Source organism: Selaginella moellendorffii, unplaced genomic scaffold (assembly GCF_000143415.4).
Source record: "Selaginella moellendorffii unplaced genomic scaffold, v1.0 SELMOscaffold_9, whole genome shotgun sequence".
Classification (NCBI taxonomy): domain Eukaryota; kingdom Viridiplantae; phylum Streptophyta; class Lycopodiopsida; order Selaginellales; family Selaginellaceae; genus Selaginella; species Selaginella moellendorffii.
The window spans coordinates 2,814,663-2,829,816 of NW_003314270.1; the positions used below are offsets into that span (position 1 = coordinate 2,814,663).

The following is a 15,154-nucleotide window of genomic DNA, read 5'->3' on the forward strand; positions in this document are numbered from 1 at the left end:
AAAGACATTCCATATTTAGTAAGTTTCAAACTTGTCCCCAGAGACTAGCTCTTGGAACTAAGGGAGGCTTGGGGTAAAAGCCCAAAGTATATATTCCTCAAGGGGGGGGGGGGGGGGGCGGCTATGGGTAGTTCCAAATGTATAGTAGGGATAGTGGTTGGAATGCATGTCCAACCATCTTAAATATTAGTTTGGCTCACATTGGGCTGTGTCGTTCCTTATTCTACGTCCAACTTAGGCCTGAACTCAAGCTCCATGCTACTTCAGTCGGTGGAGTACCCTCCTTACATTAGGGCATCGGTATGCCAAAATTGTGCTAGACACCGTCTGACACCATTTTGCGTGTAAATCCTAGATACGGGGAGTTGGTGCTTGTGGGGTTGTACTGGACCCTCGTTTTGAAGTGCAATGGGCTTGGAGTTCAACTCCAAATTCATATGCACTATAGTTTTTCCAAACTTCAATTTGTGTCAATTTTAAACTTGTCCCATACTTTATAGCTTAAGTGATGGTTAAAAAACTATTGTTCTTGTGTTATCATAACACTAAGCCATTACAATCACAAAAAATAGCTCTTTCATTCAATATTGTTTGGGCTTAAAGCTTCTACAATCACTAAAGAGATCTATTTGTGCTTCCTAGTGCTAAACATGTTTGGAATTCATAAATAATTTTTCCCCAGCTGTTTTTGAAGCCAAAAAGTAACAGTTTATCCCACCATGATCACCAAAAGTGAGTAAAGCTTATTTTGCTTATACTCACGTTCTTACCCCTATTTGCAAAAATAGTGACAAATAAACAAAAACAAAAATGTAGATTAAAGAAGAATGAGAAGAGAATAGAAGAGAATTTAATTTTGAGTACTCTTTATTCTTTTTATGAGTAAAGATAATCATATATCACTCTCTCAACTCTACTTTGCATAAAGAGTTATAGATGGGAGAAAAGATAATTAATTCAATGCAAATGCATATAATAAATGAGGGGTTATTTTCCAACATGTTTAAGTGTTATTTATATATTATATAATTTTATAACCATTCCTAATTGCTTCACGCTTGTCTATGATGAGTGTTGCCTAGGTCAAGTCTTTTTTCTTTGAATGCTTAAACTTAGGCATAACTCCATTTTACCTACGATTCTTTTTTTTCCTCTACCTAGGAAAATACATAAAATAAAATGTTTACCTCTTTATTAGCAAGAATTAACCAAGAGAGGATACCCAATTGGAAGCAAGTACTATTGAGTGAGGTTGGGCAATTAGTAGTATTTAAACTAAAAAATGCTTAGCACTAAATATCCTAAGATCCTAAATCTCTTTGTATTTAAACCTTAATGAATAATTTCTCAAATTATTCTCCTTAATTATTTACAAATAACTTTTTTATCTAAACAAATGAGATAAATGAGATATCATTTCAATAGCCTTTATCACTAATTTGCACAAAATATTTTAAAGAAATAATGCTATCTAGATTGTTATAGATTAGTTAACAAAGAGCTTCTCAATGAAAATGACAATTTAAACTTTTAAGCTGATTATGAGTGGTTAGGATCTGCAAATAGAAAGTTCACTGTAAACCTATTTCACAAAGACCTTGTATAACATGCTTGGCAGCAGTTGTGCCATTCCCATCACAATCTCTTTCAGCCTTGAATTTGAACATTCCATGCTTGATCTGGGAGTGGGACGTATGTGATATTTTGGGATGAAATCATTGCAATGATCTGATAGAATTAGTGCTCGATATGGATAATCACCCACCAGAACTGGCAACATCATAATATAATCTTAAAGCTTCTTCATATATAGCATACCTTCTCGATGGATCTTAGTTGTTCTTATCCATTGTTCATGAATGGTCCTAGTACCAAAATCCATGTGTTTCCACGGCCTTGCTTGATGATAACTCTTTTTAGCTTGCGAATGGCGTGAACACACAGTTCAATTATGATTCAAGAGTATTTAACCACATAGGAAATGGATCTTCTAACCATCTCAGGCTAAACGTTTTAGAGCATGATATGAAGAACAGCTCGGCTTGGATCATCGGAGCGCTGCTGCTCGCCTCGCTTGCTAATGACGCTAGTGAGTTTAACTTTCTTGCTTGTTCTGGGTTTACTGTCAAGACCTTGTTTGATCTCGACAAGCACTCGGTAAATGCCTTTGGCTTGTATATGGACCTGCGGAACAAGTTTGTGTTGGCGCTCGATTCTAGTGGCAATCGTATATGGAAGCTGAGACTGCCACTCTCGCACGCTGCTGACGATCTGGAAGAGGCACCACTCGCTGCACGGGGAATTCTCGACTGGAGTAAGCACTAGAGGCTTTTCTTATAAAGCGTAAGAGTTTTTTTTTCCTCTAGATAGCAGCTTGGAAGCTCTTGCCGGTTCACTCGTGGGGGAGTCCGGCTATGTCGACGGCCCCGCGGCAAAGTCACTTTTTAATCGCCCACAAAGCCTTGCTATTTGTGACAATGGCGCGGTCTTTGTGGCGGATACGAGGAACTTGGCTATACGCAAAATCAGCAAGGATGGCGAAGGCAGTTTCGTTTTCCCTTTTAAAAATCTCTAGAACATTTTTTCTGTTTCCAACAGTGACCACCATTGCCGGAGGTAGCTCTCGAAAGCCAGGCTTTGCCGATGGCCCCGGAGACACAGCTCGTTTCTCAAGCGAGTTTAGGTTGGCGTGTTCTTGTGGCTCCTTACTCATAGCCGATCGCGGGAACCGGTTGATTCGCGAGATACAAATCGATGATCCAAAGTCATGTGATTCAAGCGATTCAGCCGTTTCCGGTGACTTCTCGTCCTTTGCCTTGATTTTTTTCTTTCGATTGGATTTAAAACTCCTGCTTTTTGTTGATTTCATGATCAGGATCACAAAAATGGGCTTTAATTCCCGTAGTGCTGCTTGGCATCTGTCTGGAGATGCCTCTGGGAGCTTTTATAATCTGGAAGATACTTGATCAGCGGTGCCGGCAAGTAAGTTTCACGAGCAACGCTGGTGACGCTTATGAAAATATTTCTAGGCAGGCGATCAGCTGGGAAACACTGAAAGATTGCTGGCGGGCGTTCCGGAGGACGATGATCTGCAAGTTCGGCAGCAGAAGCGAACTTGCTAGCGCCGTCTTTAGTCTTTTCCTGCTTGTATATCATCAGGCACAGCTGCTCGCGTCTGTCTTCTTTGGTGTTGCACAAAATGAAGCAACGAAGCCAACTGCGCCTGTCAAACAAGATCAAGACCTCCACTCTCTCCTTGGAAACACGAAAGATGAGCCTCCAGACCTCATTGATTTCATGGAACTCTCCCAACTTGGAATTTTCTGTTGCTCCTTCTCGCCCTCTTCCTTTTCCGGATTCGAGGAATTTGACTATGGAGCTCGAGTGTTTGGAGAAGTTCCAGCAGGAATTCAAGGACAAGCTCAAGCACAGCTAAGAATCCGCTCACACAAGCTTTGTTTTTCCACTCTTCTTGAATAGTCCATTGTTTTACAAATAGGTTGACGCTCATGTTCCGGCGGAAGGCGTTCCTCCGGCGAGGAGATGGACGAGCTCGAGTTCCAACGATCTGGTGACCGAGTACCAGCAGTACCGGGACGCTTCCATGACGACGATGACTTTGGGGAGGATCCAACTCGCCTCGCAATCCACAGCGTAAAAACCATTCTCTTTTTTCACAAAGGCAAAAGTATTACTATTTTTTTCCAAGTCAAGGGTTAGGTTATACTTTCTCGCTTGGATTTTTCTATTCGAGATGTCGGAACGCGCGGTTTCGTCAGGTATGGATGCTTCTCTCCATCAAGAAGCTATGGTCTCTCGTGATCATGGGCCTCCAACGCTTGGCCGCCGAGCTCCAGCGCCCTGGCATGGCGGCCATCACCGAGCTTCACACCCGCGAGCTCCAGCTCCAGCTCCAGCGCATCGAGCAGCACATGGACACCACCGTCCTCGAGCATCTCATGGAGGCCACGAGCCAGCGCCAGCTTTAGCTCCAGTTCTTCAAGGTGGCGCTCCAGTTCCAGCTCCGGCTCCAGCGCCAGCTGCTTTCGTTCATGCTCGCGGCCACCACCCTGGCGATCGAGCTCCAGCGCCTCGCCACCACGATCCAGCTCCAGCGCCTCGCCACCACGATCCAGCTCCAGCAGCAGCGGTGTACCATCATCATCACGTTGATGGAGCTCCTCTGGTTGTTCACCACCATCACCATGGTCACCATCATGGAGGCCACCACCATCATCATGGTCACCATCATGGAGGCCACCACCACCACCACCACCACCACCACCATCGTCGCGACGGTCACAACGCAGCGATGGCCACACCGACACCCGCGGCAGTGGTTACAGTGGCTCGGAGGACGCCCTGGTCGCTGCTCCCGCTTCTTCTCTGGGTTTTGGTTGCGATCTTGGTGCTGCTTGCGTGCTGTTTGCTAGTGCGATGGATGTTATCTCGAAGGAAACAGCGCAGGAATGCGATCTTTCAGGACCCTCAGTGGCGGATCGAAGTGACAAATCCTCTGGCAGTTGTGGTGGACGATTCTCTGACTGAGAAGAAAGAGCCCGAGTGGAGGATTAAAGTGCTAAACGCACAGGAGGAAGACGATTCTCTGACTATGAGCTTGTGAAAGTACGGTGCTACCAGCATAGCGAGTGCTCGAGAGGTTTAAGCGGCGGGATTAGTGTGGTCTAAACGGCACCAACTGACGATGCCTTGGTCTCATGAGGTACCGAGTCTGTGATCTGGACGCTCAAACGATTGATACTGCAGTGGAGGGCCTGTTCCAGTGTTTGGAGTGAAGAAGACACAGAGAGCTTCGTCGATCTGCAAAGGTTATATTTGTCGCGACAATCTCTATGCAAGGTGTCGAAGCCTCGTCAAGTTTTAAACGAATACCCCGGAAGCAACATCGTGGACTATCTTGATTGCCGGCTATGCTCAGCACAACGAACCGGGATGCTGATAAACTATCGTGGCAGAACTGAAGGCTTGGGCAGCTCTGGCAATTGGGAAGGTAATTCACTTGACTATCTCCAGATATAGAGACGAAGTCATTGCGTCCGTGGCCAACTCAAAGCGAGCATGTAGTACTGTGAAGGACTGCCGAGTTATGGTCACCTGCGGCTTTGTTCTGGAAGTCTTAAAACCGGACGGGATTGCTTTCACTTCATCCTCACTGAGTGTAGCGATGCTGACTTGGTCGACACAGCAACCCAGGCAATGAGCTGATCGTAGGTAACTCCAGATCTGGAGCACTTTCACTGTATGGTGGTGAGGCTGTCGAGATGGCGAAAACGATATGCTTTATCAACTTTTATTTATTGATAAAGAAGAATATGTGGAATGTTTGAAGGAGATTAAGTAGTTGATTTCACCGTATCTTTTATTAGCTAATAATTTTATTATTTTGGCAAAATAAAAAAATAAAAAAATAATGGATGTGAGGGCCAAGTGTATGGCTACGATGCCGTATACTACTATTAGTGTAGTGGGATTTTGGTAGCCGTCATATTGGTTTCAATCCAGACCACTCGCTCCTGTATATAAGCTAGGGTTTTTGGGCTAATTGATATGCACATTTTCTATATTCCCTTTCGATATTCCAAGCACTCACATTAGTGGAGATGAGGGGCACTTTTGATTGTCCCTGAGGAGTGTTTGGATTTGGGATTTTGGTTTAGATCTAGCTTTTTCCATTTCCTTTCTTTTGTTATTTCCTTTTAAGATTTTGGTTTAGATCTAACTTTTTGCATTGTTTAGATCTACCATTTCCTTCTAGCTTTTTGTCATTTCTCTTCTTTTGCTCTTTCTTTTTCATCCGTCTCCATGGCAGATCAGCAATCTCCTCCTTTGACTCTGGAGCAGCAGTTGGTCAAATTGCTTGATGCTATGCGCTTGCAATTGAACAACCAAACTCAGTTGATGGCGGCGTTCACGGCACATGGTACAACTCCTCCTGCTTTTGGTGCCAATCCTCGCGTTCGGCCGGAGTTCTTTCGTGGGAATCCTGGGGATGATATGTACCATTGGTTCGATCACTTCATGGTGATTGCCACATATCATTCTTGGGATGATGCTCGACGTTTGCGTGAGTTTCCCACGTGTCTCCAAGGGACGGCGTTGCAGTGGTACAATGGTTTGGGAGCAGCCACTTGCGGGGATTGGAGTGTTCTTCCGGATGTCTTCAAACGCGCCTTCGGACATGCCGATGACTATGATGATGCTTTCCAACAATTGCATCGTCTTCGCCAAGGGCCATCTGAGTCAGTGATGCAATTTGGCGTTCGTTTCTGAAGTCTTTTGCTTCGTGCGGAGCCAAATATGTTGGAGCGGATCAAGCTAGGAATGTTGTGGCCAGCACTTCGTCAAGATCTTGTCGGACTTGTGCATGCACTTGCTCCCGCCACCCTTGACGATGCTCTTCGCTTGGCACAATGTTATGAGATATCGCCTCTCCCACTTCTCGCTGCACGTCCTTCAGCTCCTCTTCCTATAGGTGATGGTCCTGTTCCAATGGAGGTTGATGCTGCTGCTGCTCGAGTCCAAGGACAAGGGCGAGGATGTGGTCGTGGCTATGATATTCGCTGCTGGGTATGTGATGAAGTTGGTCATACTTATCGGCGTTGTCGGCATTTTCCGGATTGGCGACCTCCATTTCCTGGGTGGAGACCTTGGCGTCAGCAACGTCCCGTTGGTGCTGCTGCAGTGGAACGTTTGGACACCGAGATGCATCCAGGAAATGAGGAGTCGCGTGAGTAACGGAGGAACCTTGCGCGAATAAGTTAGTGACCCCTCCATCTTTCTTTCGGGAGTATCATCAAGGGGTTCACTCAGCACCAGTTCATCTAGTGTTTACTTTACAAGCTCTTTTTTATAACAAGAGGTCTCCTCTTCTTCTCTCCATGTTGGTTGATACAGGTTCGAGTTTATCTTCTATTGCTCGACCTGTTGCCACACGTTGCCGTCTACACTTGCGTCGTGTGGCGAAACCAGTTTTCATTCTTTATGGCAACGGCTGTACACATGCATGTGCACGGGATGAGGCGGACCTGGTTGTGTGTGTGGGCGATCTCGAACTTGAGTTACAATCCTTGCAAGTGGTGCCGAGTCAAGCTTTTGACCTCATTCTTGGTATGGATTGGTTGCAGCGCAATCATGCCAAGTGTGACTTTGAGGCTTCTCCCCCTTGTCTCATACTTCCTTATGTTTCATTTATTCCTCTTACTTCTGTCCCTCTTCGTCCCTCTACTTCTACCTTTGCTTCCATTACTTTTGTTCCCCCACTATTTCCTCCTATATTTCCATCTTGTTCTGCTCTTCCCTTTTTTGATCCCTCCGACGATCTTTGTGTTGCAGCGGTGGACCGGCTCATGAAGGAGTATTCTGATCTCTTTGAATTTGACCTATCGTCTGGGGCCAAGATTGCCACACGTCATCCAATTCCAACCGGGGATGCTCGTCCAATCAAGGTTCCCGTTCGTCGTCGGTCACCCAAGGAGATCCGGATTTTACGTGCAAATGTCAAGGAGATGTTGGAGAAAGGAGTTATTCGGAAGTCGTGGAGTCCTTGGGCATATGAACCTCATCTTGTGACGAAGCCTGATGGGAGTATTCGTTTCTGCATCGACTATCGCCCGTTAAACGAAGTGACGATCCCAGATGTGTACCCTCTTCCTCACACTGCTGATCTCTTGGATCGTCTGGGGCGAAGTCGTTGGTTCACCAAGCTAGATCTTGCTTCGGGGTACTGGCAAGTACCGATGGCCGACGAAGATATTCCTAAGACCGCTTTTCGTACATCATTTGGTTTGTACGAATTTTTGGTGATGCCGTTTGGTTTGAACAATACTCCAGCAACTTTCCAGCGGATGATGGATGAGGTTCTTTGCGATATGCCGGAGGTGACTGCTGACTTCATTGATGATGTCTTGATCCACTCGGAGGGGACGTGGGAGGAGCACGTTCGTGATGTTTGTAAAGTGTTGGATCGGCTACACGACGTTGGTTTAAAGCTGAAGCGGTCGAAGTGCATAATTGGATCCAAGGACACAACTTATCTTGGGTACCGTATTTCTCGTGAGGGTTTGCAAGTTGATCCTGACAAACTTGTGGCTATTCTAAAGTTCCTTACTCCGAAGTGTGTGAATGATGTGCAGCACTTCTTCGGCAAGGTGCAGTATCTCGAGCGTTTTGTGGATCATCTTTCTGATCGCACTACACCATTGCGAGTGTTGCTGAAGTCATCAACGTCATCTTTCATTTGGTCTCCGGATTGTGAGCGGGCATTCGGAGATCTCAAAGAGTTATTGACAACTCCTCCGGTTTTGGCATATCTTGACTACACTCGACCTTTTATTTTGCGCATGGATGCTTCTGACATTGGTCTTGGAGGTGTGTTGATGCAAGAGAGCTCGAGTGTGCCTAGTCAGTGCCATCCCATTGCATATATAAGCCGTACATTACAACCAGTGGAGATGAACTACTCCACAACAGAGAAGGAGTGTTTAGGGGTTTCGAGAAACTTCATGCATATCTACATGGTTATCGGACGTTACTTGAAGGTGACCATATTGTTGTTACTTCGTTATTAAAGCGGAAGAACCAGGTTGGTCGTACTGCTTGGTGGGCTTTGAAGCTTCAGATATATGATTTTGATGTTGTTCACCGCCCAGGGAGTTCTATGGCTGATGCTGATGCCCTTTCTCGAGCTCTTCTTCCTTCTTCACTCTCTTCTCATGTTTCTGACGAGCTTGTCGTTCCAGCATCTGTGGATTTTCTAGACGAGGATTCTGTGCCGTCGGCAGTTGCTGTACTTGACGTTCAATGTCCACAAGGTGCAGAGCAAGATCTACCTTCCCTTGATGAGGTTCGCGAGGCTCAAAAGATTGAGCCATGGATTCGAAGGCTTCGAGATGGGTTTGAGAATCCTGCATCACTTGCTGATGACTTGCCTTTCCGGCATTTACATTCTCAATATCGTCTTGAAGGTGGCCTTTTTTATTTTGTGGGGACAGATCCTGATGATCATTTACGGCTGGTGGTGCCTTCTATCTTTATTCCGTGGTTTCTCCATGCCTACCATGATTCTCCTATTCTATGTGGGCATATGGGACATCGTTGTGTAATCGAGAAGCTACGCAAGTCTTTTTATTGGCCGGAGATGCGACATGATATTATCCGATATATGTGTAGCTGCGTTTGGTGCCAAGCTCGTAATACTCCCCCTCGGGTTGCAGAAGGACGGTTGGAGTTAATTGCAGTTTCCCGTCTGTTTGAGTTGGTGGCGTTTGATCTTATGGGACCTTTTCCACGGTCGACTGCTAGCAATGAGTATGTTATTATTGCTTCTGACTATTTGACTCGTTGGGTGGAAGTTGGTGCTTTTGCTAGTGCCTCTGCAACTGTTGTTGGATACTTCCTCCTTAATCGAGTGGTATTCCAGCATTCTTGTCCAGAGCAGATTCTTTCAGATAATGGTCCCGCATTTATGGCTAAGGCATTTTATGTTTTGACGTCTCGGTTGGGGATTCGCCACATTTTCACGAGTGCTTATCATCCACAATCAAACAGTTTGGTGGAACGGCTCGTTCGGACGTTCAAGGGGATGATTGCGAAGTATGTGAACTTTCAGCATTCGGATTGGGATGGTTATTTGCCGTCTCTTCGGTATGCATATGTCACTGGGGTGCAGAGTTCTGTTGGTGCTTCACCATATAAACTCCTATATGGTCATGATCCAATATTACCAATGGAGCTGGGTTTACCTTCGCAATTGCCACAAGCTGTAGATGCTAGGTCATGGGATCAATATTTGACAAGCCTTCTTCCACTTGTCCGAGCGGAGTCTGCTGAACACTTAAGCCGCGTACAAGTGGGACAAAAACAGCGTTACAACTCCCATCATCGTCCACCTACAGAGTACAAAGTGGATGATTTGGTGTTAGTCCATTTTCCCCATCTTACGGTATGTGGTTTATCTAAGGGGCTCCTTGCACAATGGAAAGGACCATATCGGGTGTTGCGGCAAGTTGGACCACAAGTTTATGAGGTTCGGCATGACGTCCAGCAGTCCGATCCTCCAGAGATTGTGCATGTGCAGCAGTTGAAACGCTTTATACAAAGGGATCAGGAGCAGTTAATACCACCTACAAATCCGCCGATGCCTCCTCCTGACGTTCCTCCAGATCCCAGCCCGTCTACAAGAGAACCCTGATGGTCTGCCATTATTCCAAGATGAGGGGATGATGTGAGGGCCAAGCGTACGGTTACGATGCCGTATACTAATATTAGCGTAGTGGGATTTTGGTAGCCGTCAGATTGGTTTCAATCCGGACCACTCGCTCTTGTATATAAGCTAGGATTTTTGGGCTAATTGATATACACATTTTCTGTATTCCCTTTCCATATTCCAAGCACTCACATGGACAGGCTATAACTTAAATAGTATGGAAAGGTGGTTTTAAAGAATTATAAGGAATAACTTTGTTTCTCTTTCTCTTTTCTGTCAACATTTTTGGTTCTGAATCCAAGCAATTCATGGATTCAGAACGCATACTCTAAGGTTTGAATTTAAACACATACTTGACCAATTTGGTTTTAAATCTAGATTTGAATCACAAATTCTTCATGCTCTTCGTGATCAAGTTTTGATTGTTCATTTTGCATTTTGCGGATGTCGGTGTTCGATGTCGAAAAAAATGGAGCCATATGGAGGGTTTAAGTTCCATTTCGTGATTATACTATGGTAAATCACCATAAGATAAAGGGTAAAAACCATGTGTGCTACATTTGGTATCAGAGAATGAGTTTTGACAAATACTATCTAATGAGATTGGATAACTAATTTCATTGCATACGCATAAATGAAAATGATGATCCGAGTGGTACACATTTGAGTGCAAAGGCTTTGCAATCATTCCTCGAGTATGGTTCTGGTTACCTTTTTATACTATACTATGTGAGTTTGCTTTGAGGAGTTCCGTTTGCACGAGTTTGCACTTGGACTCATAAGTGAGGCACATTAGCAACTCAAAGTTACATTTTGAGTTGGCAAGATTAATATTAACCTATTGGTGATTTCATGAGTTGTTCCATGTACCGTGGGTGAAAGTAAACCTCCCATGGGTTTGCTATGAGTGGCAAATAGGCTAGTCTGTAGTTATTTAGCACGGTGCTAGTAGATCCTTCCTATACATGATTATAAGTGGATCAATCAAGACTGTAGTTGGTTCAAGTAATCATTATTGCGCTCTCTCATAAATTTTTCTCAGATTAATTGAAGGCAGTGCAAACGCAAGCTTGAGGTTTGGTCAAAGATGAAACTGAAAAAAGAGTTATCAGGGACGAAGGATCAAACACGTAAATCATCTCTTCTTCTTTGAGATATGATTTGCAACAAAGAGTGACTCATTGCTCATGTTCACATCATACAATCAAAAATCCCTACATTGATGCATGTTGGAAATAATTGTAACGCATGTGATCATAGGATGAGATTTGGATATACTGTCACCGTGGATCTTTGGAACTTTGGGGGATAAATGGGGATAAAATAGCTACCAAGGGCTCTCTCATCAAACAATTGCCCCTTTTCTAGTTGGCTTAAGGGGAGAGAAATAAGGTGTGTTACAGTTGGTATCGAAACAAATGGCATGGGTTCGATTCCCATTGATTAGTGGCTACTTAAAAATATAATATACCCTTGAGCAAGGTATATTCCTACCCTTAAATTTGAAATCGTACGTATTAGGCATCCATGCGTACGTCCTTCCTCTTGTGTGGGTATCCACGGACGAAGATATCCACCGTGGGATTGCGGTACCACGGGGTTGTTAGTCAATAGTCAATGAGGACATTGACATCTCTGAAGGAGGGGTGAGTGTAGACATGTGATCATGGGATGAGATGGATACTACTCAGTAGGGGTTGTTAGTCAATAGTTAATGAGGACATTGACATCTCTGAAGGGGGGTGAGTGTAGACATGTGATCATGGGATGAGATTTGAATATACTGTCACCATGAATCCTTGGAACCTTAGGGGATAAATGGGGATAAAATAGCCACTAAGGGCTTTCTCATCAAGCAATTACCTTAAGGGGAGAGAGATAAGGTGCGCTACAATAGTGGTCTTACAAGTAGTCAATTCTTTTCTGGGGAACTTTGCTATTGCCCCTTGAGTAGCTTGGTGTTGGATTAATTTTGAATTTGGTCGAAAAGAGAGTGGCATGAACTTGTCCATGTTATGAATAAAAGTTAGTGGTGTTAAATGTTGTAAATCTCTATCAGTGGGGTGTGGCATTTATGTTGCATTTTGTCAAATCGAGTTGGCACTTGATAGTCATATAAACCTTTATAGTAATAACATGGGAGTTGCTCGTGGTGTTACTCAATTGATAATCAAGTCATTGTGATTTCTATATCATATCCATGTGATAATGAGCAATGCGTTTACGAAGTTGCTTGGTTAAACGATGATCAACCCCAAAATGGTTGATGGTGAGGCTAGTCTACTTACATGTAGTAGCATTGTAATAACTTTGATTGAATTGTCGAAGATGATCCATTATGCTAAGCTTAAATTGATTTTTTGTTTCTTTAAGTTTGCATATTAAGGTGTTGGAAAAGGTTATAACATTCACTTATTATGGCTTGTTAGTTATCTATTAGCACTTAGAGTAGATTGTTGGATGGAGAAGATGTGTATTTAGGGCATTAACATCATTAGCAGTTGTGTTTGTGGAAGCAGCATTGTTATTTCAAGTGATGAAGAATTCTTCTTAGAACTTGATTTTCCATGCCATTTTTTTTGTTCGTGTTTTGGGCTTCACATTGGATCTTGAAGTTGGTTCAAGAAAAGTGTTAAGTGTAATGTAGATGTCCGAAGATGTGGTCTTTGTGATCAAACCTTGGATATTCATTTTATATTTTGCAAATATCGGTATTAGATGTCAAAAAAAATAGGTAAAAATGTTTGATGCTTAGCATGCTATTGGATCACAAGAATTTATGTTAAGATGAACCTATGTAAAGTTGTTAGTAGAAGGAAGTTGGTTGAGTCTTGAAAGTTTTCATTCCTAAACTGAGAGTCATTCTTTTTTTAGGACGGAAAATTTTCCACAAATTTTCTTAAACTTTTCCAATGGCCGATCTGGATCTGGATCTAAATTGGCCATTGGAAAAGTCTAAAAAAATTTGTGGAAAATTTTCCATCTTAAAAAAGGAATAACTCTTCACCTTAACACAAATTCTTGTGATCTAATAGCATATTAAACATCAAACATTTTTGCCTATTTTTTTTTACATCCAACATCGACATCCACAAAATGCAAAATGAACATCCAAAGCTTGATCACGAAGAGCATGGAGAATTTGTGATTCAGATCCAGATTTAGAACCAAATTGGTTGAGTATGTGTTCAAATTCAAACGCATACTCAAATTCATGCATACTCGGATTCAGATCTAGATGAAAACTTTATTTTTGGACTCAACTTGACTAAATATTAAACTTGCTGTTTTTAATCTAATTTAAAAAACGTTTATGAAAGAATACAATAGTGACCATTTGAACCTTGATCCATTTATAATCATACATAGTAAGGATCCACTATTGTCGTATTAAACAGTTATGAACCAATTTATTTACCACCCATAGCAAGCCTATAGGAAATTTATTTTTACCTATGATACTATAGTAATAACTCATCCAATAAGTTACATTAATCTTGTCAACTTATTAAATTGCTAATGTGTCTAGTACATCTCAATAAGTACAAGAAAAACTTTATATAATATGGTAAATAACTTCTTGAGAAATCCAAATTCAAAAGTTTACATTTGAGGATCATATGCTTAAATTGATATTGTGCATATCATAAGACTTAATCAAAAGAGAATACCCAATTTGAAGCAAATAATATTGAGTGAATTTTGTAGTATTTAAACTAAAAAATGCTTAGCCCTAAATATTCTCAGATTCTAATCTCTTTATATTGAAACCTTAATGAGATTTCTGAAATTGTTCTCTTTAACTATTTACAACTAAATTTTTTTATCGTTTATATATAAATAAACAAATGAGATAATATTTCAATAGACTTTATCACAAAATATTTTAAGGAAATAATATTATCTAGATTGTTATGGATTAGTTTCTCAATGAAGATGACAATTTAAACTTTTAAACTGATTATGGAATGATTAAGATCTGCAAATAGAAAGTTCACTGTAAACCTATTTCACAAAGACCTTGGCAAATATATAACATTATAAGCAAATGTGTTACACAGACATGCTTGGCAGCAGTCGTGCCATTCCCATCACAATCTCTTAGCATGAAGGCTGAATGCGTTCAGCCCTGAAATTGAACGTTCCATGCTTGATCTGGGAGTGGGACGTCTGTGATATTTTGGGATGAAATCATTGCAATGATCTGATATTCTCTCACAGTAGAATTAGTGCTCGATATGGATAATCAAACTGGCAACATTTTCCAAAGAACATGAGATAATCCTAAAGCTTATATAGCATACCTTTCTCGATGGATCTTAGTTGTTCTTATCCATTGTTCATGAATGGTCCTAGTACCAAAATCCATGTTTTCCACTGCCTTGCTTGATGATAACTCTTTGTAGCTTGCGAATGGCGTGAACACACAGTTCAATTATGATTCATGGGTAGTTAACCACATAGGAAATGGATCTTCTAACCATCTCAGGCAGGTTTTAGAGCACGATATGAAGAACAGCTCGGCTTGGATCATCGGAGCGCTGCTGCTCGCCGCGCTTGCTAATGACGCTAGTGAGTTTAACTCTCTTGCTTGTTCTGGGTTTACTGTCAAGACCTTGTTTGATCTCGACAAGCACTCGGTAAATGCCTTTGGCTTGTATATGGACCTGCGGAACAAGTTTGTGTTGGCGCTCGATTCTAGTGGCAATCGTATATGGAAGCTGAGACTGCCACTCTCGCACGCTGCTGACGATCTGGAAGAGGCGCCACTCGCTGCACGGGGAATTCTCGACTGGAGTAAGCACAGAGGCTTTTCTTATAAAGCGTAAGAGTTTTTTTTTCCTCTAGATAGCAGCTTGGAAGCTCTTGCCGGTTCACTCGTGGGGGAGTCCGGCTATGTCGACGGCCCCGCGGCAAAGTCACTTTTTA

General features: G+C 42.7%; 1 protein-coding gene across 1 annotated transcript; it reads left to right on the plus strand.

Moving 5' to 3' along the window:
- Positions 1-2,477: 2,477 nt before the first annotated feature.
- LOC112345510 lies at positions 2,478-3,131 on the plus strand. The gene is made up of 3 exons (XM_024672391.1): positions 2,478-2,796; positions 2,876-2,982; positions 3,030-3,131. Exons 1-3 carry the CDS (start codon positions 2,478-2,480, stop codon positions 3,120-3,122), a joined length of 519 nt encoding a protein of 172 aa, XP_024528159.1. The 3' UTR covers positions 3,123-3,131.
- The last annotated feature ends 12,023 nt before the right edge of the window (positions 3,132-15,154 follow it).